The 7,916-nt window shown below is 33.4% G+C and overlaps 2 protein-coding genes across 2 annotated transcripts; both read right to left on the bottom strand.

The window, feature by feature from the left end:
- Nucleotides 1-274: 274 nt before the first annotated feature.
- Nucleotides 275-1,447, bottom strand: LOC133333258 (protein obstructor-E-like). Its single transcript, XM_061541573.1, has 2 exons — nucleotides 1,444-1,447; nucleotides 275-927 (listed from the first exon to the last, which is right to left on the bottom strand). Exons 1-2 carry the CDS (start codon nucleotides 1,445-1,447, stop codon nucleotides 275-277), a joined length of 657 nt encoding a protein of 218 aa, XP_061397557.1.
- A 75-nt stretch (nucleotides 1,448-1,522) lies between these two features.
- On the bottom strand, nucleotides 1,523-7,708 carry LOC133333256 (protein obstructor-E-like). Its single transcript, XM_061541571.1, has 2 exons — nucleotides 7,640-7,708; nucleotides 1,523-2,212 (listed from the first exon to the last, which is right to left on the bottom strand). Exons 1-2 carry the CDS (start codon nucleotides 7,692-7,694, stop codon nucleotides 1,524-1,526), a joined length of 744 nt encoding a protein of 247 aa, XP_061397555.1. The 5' UTR covers nucleotides 7,695-7,708; the 3' UTR covers nucleotide 1,523.
- Nucleotides 7,709-7,916: the final 208 nt, after the last annotated feature.

Below are 7,916 nucleotides of genomic sequence, written 5' to 3'. Positions count from 1 at the left end.
TAAAAAAATAAAAAGTCCGCCTATATGGAGGCCTCCTAAAAAATATTTTTTTAAAAAATTAATTTAAAAAAGTGTCCGGTTTTATGTTCTTTTATTTTATTTATTTTCTTCTCTTTATTTTATAAAATTATCTAACAGATATATGTATGTGTGTATATATATACAATAGTTATTACAACAAAAAAATACAAAATTTTCAAATTCTATTTGACATTTCTGTTACAAAAGAAAAAAGTCTTCCAAGTGACTAGCAAATCTCTGCCCTCTCCGGAACTTAAGATCTCCTCTCCTTCTTGTCCTTCAAGCGAGCATAACAATCGGGAATGTTACGATAGAAATCGCACAATTTCGTTTCGGGGTTAAAGGCCAAATAGCGACCACAAGTGTACAAACGTGGATGACCATTGACACAGACGAAATATTTTTTGCAGGTGTTAGGGTGAGGATAATAACGCAATTCACCTTCGGGTGTCACATCCACATTCACACTACCATCATTTTCTTCGGGTGGGGGGCAAGTGAAACCCAAAAAGGCCTCAGCATTACAATCCTTAACTAGATCGGGCCAATCACATTGATACGTATCAACATTGAATGCCAAACCTTCAGGACATTTGGTGAGAGTAGCTTCACCATGGGCACAATTATGATAAACACCACATTTGGCGGGATCACCCAAAGGATAGAAACCAAATTGACGGGGGCATTGTTCGGTACCATTGGCTGGCTGGAGACGGGTACGTTCCTTGCAGGTGGAGAAGGGTGAGTAGGTACATTCACCCTGGGCCTTGGCACGAGGATTGAATACAAGGCCATCAGGGCAGAGTTTCTCTTCGGCCACTCCATCCACACATTCGAAATAGGCATCACATTGTTCGGGATGAGGGAAACGGCCCTTTGGTTCGGGGCATTCGGAAATGGCAAGGGCTGGAAGAAAATTTGGAAAATAATTATTATTAAAATTGATTTACATTTCATGCAAAAAACAAAAGACTTAAGACACAAACTTTGAAGGGAGTAGAAATTTGCTTCAAGATCCAGAAAAAATTAAAATTAAAAAATCCACGCCTTTGAAAACTTTTAAAAAATATTTTTTTAAAAACTCCACGCCTTTGGAAATTTATAAGAAATATCTTTTAAAAAATTCACGCCTTAGGAAATTTCAAAAAATATTTTTTTTAAATCCGCTCCTGTAGAAAATTTTCAAGTTTAAAAATATATATTTAAAATTTCCAAACAAAAGACTTAAGGCACATTTTTTTAGTATATAACAAAGAACTTAAGACACAAACCTTCTGTTAAGATTATCTTCTTCGATGGCTTTTCCCTAACTGTCTTCAAAGATCAAATTAAAAAAAACATTTTACAAATTTTGTTATAAAATTTCATTTATTTTTTTATCGGCATTCAAAAAAAAACCAATTATTATTTTGTAAAAAACACACATTATTTCAACTATGGACTAGAAATTTCTAACTGAAATAGGGAAAAAATTAACAATTATATCCATCCTTCCGATAGCATTATTTGTGTCCAGCCTTTCTGGCAGCGGCGGCCGACAAGCGGGCATTTTTAATTTCAATTCCACGTTGTTTAATTTCAGGACTACAGTTGGGTACATTTTCAATATCATCACACTGTTTCAACTCTTCATTGAAAGCCTGATCTTCACCGCAGGAGATACGTCTTGGACGACCTTCGATGCACAAGTAATATTGCTGGCAATTGTTGGGCGATGGATAGAAGGTGTATTCCTCCTCGGGTTCACCCAACAGGGGGGATCTGGCTGGCAATGCTGGGCATTTGAAACCCAAAAAGGCCTCAGCATCACAATCCTCAACTTGATCGGGCCAATCACATCTATAGGTGGCCGGGTTCCATGCCAAACCATCAGGACAATCAAGGATATAACCACGTCCCGAAGCACAATTCTTAAATTGGCCACAGTTCTTGGAATCACCCATGCGATAATAACCAAATTGACGTGGACATTCGTCGGTGGATTGGGGAGGTTGGCTACGAGCTTGGGGTTGATCACATTGAACTTCAATGGGATAGCCACAGGGATAACCAGAAGTTCTGCCATTGAACAGCAAACCATCGGGACACAATTTCTCCTCTGGAACACCATTTCTACATTCAATATAGGCATCACAGGAACCGGACACGGGGTAGGTGCCATTAGCTTCAAGACAGGGACCAGCGGCCACAGCTGAAAATATAACCAACAAAAGACAGAATAAAAAGTTCAAATTAATAAATTTCCAAAACGGCTTACCTACAAATAATATTGAGTCAAAATAATAAGCACAATTTTATTTTTTAATTTAAAAAAAAAAATCACTTAGAAGAACATTTTTTAAACACTAGCACAGCTATTTTTGAATGTTTTGAACGAAGGCGTGTATATTTTAAAATATTTTTCAAAGGCCTTATAAGACGTGGGCCCATCAAAGGCGTGGATTTTTTAAAAATATTTTTCAAAGGCCCTACAAGGCGTGGGTCCACCAAAGGCGTGGCGTTTTTAAAAATATTTTAAAGGCCTTACAAGGCGTGGGTCCATCAAAGGCGTGGATTTTTTAAAAATATTTTTCAAAGGCCTTACAAGGCGTGGGTCCATCAAAGGCGTGGATTTTTTAAAAATATTTTTCAAAGGCCTTACAAGGCGTGGGTCCATCAAAGGCGTGGATTTTTTAAAAATATTTTTCAAAGGCCTTACTAGGCGTGGGTCCATCAAAGGCGTGTTTTTTTTCAAATAGTTTTCAAAGGTTTTACAAGGAGTGGGGGTTCATCGAAGGCGTGGATTTTTTAAAAACATTTTTCAAAGGCCTTACAAGGCGTGGATTTTTTAAAAACATTTTTCAAAGGCCTTACAAGGCGTGGATTTTTTAAAAACATTTTTCAAAGGCCTTACAAGGCGTGGATTTTTTAAAAACATTTTTCAAAGGCCTTACAAGGCGTGGATTTTTTAAAAACATTTTTCAAAGGCCTTACAAGGCGTGGATTTTTTAAAAACATTTTTCAAAGGCCTTACAAGGCGTGGATTTTTTAAAAACATTTTTCAAAGGCCTTACAAGGCGTGGATTTTTTAAAAACATTTTTCAAAGGCCTTACAAGGCGTGGATTTTTTAAAAACATTTTTCAAAGGCCTTACAAGGCGTGGGTTTTTTAAAAACATTTTTCAAAGGCCTTACAAGGCGTGGATTTTTTAAAAACATTTTTAAATAAAGGGCGTGGATTTTTTAAAAACATTTTTAAATAAAGGGCGTTGATTTTTTAAAACATTTTTAAATAAAGGACGTTGATTTTTTAAAAATATTTTTAAATAAAGGGCGTTGATTTTTTAAAAATATTTTTCAAAGGCCTTACAAGGCATGGGTCCATAAAAGGGGTGGATTTTTTAAAAATATTTTTCACAGGCCTTACAAGGCGTGGGTCCATCAAAGGCGGAGATTTTTTAAAAATATTTTTCAAAAGCCTTACAAGCCTTCTAAACCATTTTTGAAGGTCTGTATTTTTAAATATTTTTGAGGATCTTAATATAGGAGTGATTTTTTAAAATGATGAACCGTGGTGTTTTAAAAAAAAAACAAATATTTTTTTGTTCCTATTATGTTGTCATGCTTAATTTTGTTTAATGTTGCCATCTGCCCAATGACGTCAATCGTGACATTTAAAGAAGATTTCTGGAAAAAAATGTTTCCATTAAAACCGGCTTTTTCGTATAGGAAATACAATGAATATTTTTTTTCTCCCTAAAAATTAAAATTTCGGTTTTAAAGAATTTGGTCCAAAAAACCAACATAAGGTGACTCCGAAACCTGTCCAACCGCAACGTGTCAATAATAATTATGCAATAAAACAAGAATAACAAAAACAATGTCGTTTTAACATTTTAAAATAAATATTGATGCCAATGGATACAGAGCAACAATAACAACGTCGCCACAGACAAACAGCGCAAGCTCAGACGCTGCCGAAGATGATACACAAATGACCTTGAATTATAAATGCGAAATAAATGTGAAGACAAGACAAAAAAAAAAACAAAAACAAACAATAGCAACAGACACCATATCCAATAACAACAACAAATATAAAATAAATTGGATTTAATATTTATTGGTATTTATATTGATTTTTATTGAGATAAGATCCAAACCAGAAAAATATATAAAGAAAAAAAGGTTTGCTTCTTAAGTCTTTTGTTATTCCCCTAACGAAAATTTAATTTTGCAAAAAAAAAATATTTTTTTTGAAAATTAAAAATAAATTTAAAATTCGAAATTGACCCCAAAAACAATTTGATGTGTTTTTTTGTAATTTGTTGTTGTATTCGAAAACCCATTATGGGTGGGGTCATTGCTTCTATTTGTCATTTATGTAAATTAAATTTTAAGGTTATTTGTCATGTTATTTTATTGTAGTTTTCTTGTTGTTGTTATTGTTGTAGAGTATTTAACACTTAATACATCAATCTCTTCTTAATTGTTGTCATTAATTATTTACTCGTTTTATTTGTTATTGTTTGTGGTTATTTGTTTGTTAGAACGGCGTACGCATTACACATTTCTCACTACAAAGCATCCATTGTAATTGAGAGCTGGTTCGAAAGGTTGTTGTTGTAATAAATTTCCCAGATTTGAAATTAATTGAAGGGGGATTGTAAACAATTATAGAGCCATATAATAGTTTTAGAAACATATTTTATAGGAGAGGCGTAGATTTTTTTAAAATATTTTTTTTCCAAAGACTAGATAAGGCGTAGATTTTCGAAATATTTTCAGAGATTTTTTTAATAATTTTTTTAGAGGTTTTCATAAGACGTATATTTTTATACCCTACACAACTATGTTGTCAGGGTATTATAGCTTTGTGCAGTCCCAAGAGATTGTAATGCCGCGAAATATTGATCCTAGACCCACCATTAAGTAAACCGATCGCCATATCTCGACTAGCTTAGTCGATCTAGACATGTGTGTCCGTCCTTTCGTCCGCCCGCCTGTCCATTACAATTTGTAAACACGATACAGGCCACCGTTATGGACCAATCTTTACGAAATTACATGTAGGATGGGTTCGGCCTAATGAAGACCCCTATTGTTTTTGGTAAAGATCGATTAATATTTAGAGGATGAAATGGAACAAATACTAAATTTTTGTCGGTTTTTCTGGTCGCTCCGTAATTATGACCCAAATCTCGTGATTTTTAACATGGAGATGGGGATCGGGCCAAAGAAAAAGCATGCCTGTTTTAATAAAGATCGCTCAATATTTAGCGGGTCAAATGGACCCTGACTTTTGTGTGAAAAATTACAAAATTTGTTTTCTATAGCGTATATATTTACTCCTGAAGGACATAGACCCGAGAAGTTGATAGTATATCCAAGAGGAGTGGTTGGCCTTTAAATTGATACCAATTATATTGTCGTATGTACTCGGATGTGGGAGTTACACTTAAATATTTACAGGTGCTTCATATATTATTTAGTAACCCATTACCACACTAGATGGCGGAAATATAGCACTGATCACTTTGAAATGTTCCATGAGGTTCCAGTTATGGTCAAGGACAATGCCTACAATTTTCGATGATGATCAGATAATAATATTGGGATGAAGTGTAACGAAAACTTATTTTTTTTGTGTTTTTCGAGTCGATCTATATGCCACAATTGTAAGGCCGAACATCACAACACAGTCCACGGTGAAGTGAATCTGGACAAGTAATTAGAAGGTCTGTATTGAATATTAGTAATACTTATTGACCTCTAGTCGGCCAAGGGGGTGCAAATATTGCGAAATATTGTCCATGCTCAGAATATAGAGCCACATACAGTTAGATTCTGGTGGAAGTGGTGTAGGCTATCATATGGTCGGCCCCGTCCGACTGAGCAGTATAGTCGGACGGGGCCTGTTTTTAAATAATTTTGTTAAGTTCTATTCAAGGCATAGATTTTTTTAATAATTTTTTCCAAAAACTAGATAAGGCGCAAATTTGTTTAATCATTTTTTCCAAAAACTAGAGAAGGCGCAGATTTTTTAAATAATTTTTTCAAAGGGTCTACACAAAGCGAAGATTTTTTAACTTATTTTTTTATTTTTTCAAGATTATACACAAGGCGTACATTTTTTAGGCTTAGAATTTTTAAATAATTTTTTCAGAGACCTAGGCAAGGCGCTAATTTTTTTCAATTTTTCACATGGCGAAGATTTTTTAACTAATTTTTTCAAGGTTCTACACAAGACGTAGATTTTTAAAATATTTTTTTCGGAGGCCTACACAAGGCGTAGATGTTTAGATAATTTTTTCGGAGGCCTACACAAGGCGTAGATGTTTATATAATTTTTTCGGAGGCCTAAACAAGGCGTAGATGTTTTAAATACTTTTTTGGGGGGCTACTTAAGGCTTAGATGTTTAGATAATTTTTTCGGAGGGCTAGCAAAGGCGCAGATTTTCAAAATATTTTTTTTTTCGGAAGCCAACATATGGCATAAATAATTTTTTTTTCTAGGATCCATCCAAGGCGTAGATTTTTTAAATAATTTTTTCTATGGTCCAGACAAGGCGTAGATTTTTTAAATAATTTTTTTTCTAGGATCCATCCAAGGATTCGTAGATTTTTTAAATAATTTTTTTTTCTAGGATCCATCTAAGGATTCGTAGATTTTTTAAATATTTTTTTTTCTAGGATCCATCCAAGGATTCGTAGATTTTTTAAATAATTTTTTTTTCTAGGATCTAGGATTTTCAAAATATTTTTTTCGGAAGCCAACATATGGCATAGAATTTTTAAATATTTTTTTTCACAAGGGTTCATCCAAAGCGTATTTTTTCAAATTAATTTTTTTTCTGAACCTAGGACGTAGATTTTTAAAATAATTAGGCCTAAAAAAAATTCGTTGGTGTACATAAGGCGAAGATTTTGTATATATATTTTTCCAAAGCCTTGACAAGACCAGACAAGGCGTAGAGTTTTTAAACAAGTTTTTCCAAAGACTAGACAAGGAGTAGAATTTTCTGTGGTCCATCCAAAGTTTATTTTTAAATAATTCTTTCGAAGGTCCATCCAAAGTGTAGATATTTTTAATAATTTTTCCAAAGTCTTAACAAGTCGTAAATTTTTTCCAAAGCAATCTTCAGTTCGCCTTTAAAATTATCGGCCTCAGTTGGCCAAATAGAAATTGCCAGCGTTGTGTTTACCAATAAAATGTCCCTCTTTCGGTTCGTTTATTGAGTTTGTCTACCAAAAAGTGCCGCCCTTCCGCTATTTTATAAAGTTTTCTTTTTATATTTTTCTCTTGTAAAAATATACCCCTTTTAAGATCCTTTAAGGACATTTTGTTACTAATTTAAACGATAAATATTTTCTCACATATTCCAAATCACTTTCAATACAACTTTAATAAATATCCATTATTTGAATATCACAATTTGTGTTTGTGTCTTAAGTCTTTTGTTTCACAATAAACAAACACACACAGAGATCCAGTTGACATTTAAATATCGTACGTAATTTATTTTTATAGTTATTTGTTTTTTTTTTCAGTACACATTTTGCAATTAACTTGTTATTTATCTTGTTGTTGTTTTTTTGAAAATCGAAAATAAAATAAAAAAAAAAAAAAAAATACTAACCCATTGAGCCAAACATGGCCAGACACACCACGGCACTTAAAATAATTTTTGCCATTTTTTCGCGATTGTTTTTTTAAGTTATTTTAAAATAACTTTGATTTTATGTGAAAACAAAAATCCTTTTTGCGAAAAGTTTTTGAAACTTTTCCGTTAGCAAAAAATAAAACGTTGTGAATGATACAAGCTTCGGCTAAAGACTGATGCTGGCAAATTCGTATCTGTTATAAGTGGGCAGACAGTTGTTGATCATCAATGATGAGTATGGGTGTGTGTGTTT

Source organism: Musca vetustissima, unplaced genomic scaffold (genome assembly GCF_032173495.1).
Source record: "Musca vetustissima isolate MV318-11 ecotype Yass unplaced genomic scaffold, APGP_CSIRO_Mvet_v1 utg48751, whole genome shotgun sequence".
In the NCBI taxonomy this organism is placed as follows: Eukaryota; Metazoa; Arthropoda; class Insecta; order Diptera; family Muscidae; genus Musca; species Musca vetustissima.
The sequence above is the reverse complement of the archived record's forward strand: the minus strand, read 5'-3'. Positions and strand labels throughout refer to the sequence as shown.

Bases quoted from the DNA above. Each gene is read 5' to 3' on its own strand.
- LOC133333256 (XM_061541571.1), bottom strand. From the start codon at position 7,694: ATGGCAAAAATTATTTTAAGTGCCGTGGTGTGTCTGGCCATGTTTGGC. The intron at 2,213-7,639 runs GTTAGTATTTTT...TTATATTTTCAG, and splicing joins GGCCATGTTTGGCTCAATGG to CTGTGGCCGCTGGTCCCTGT.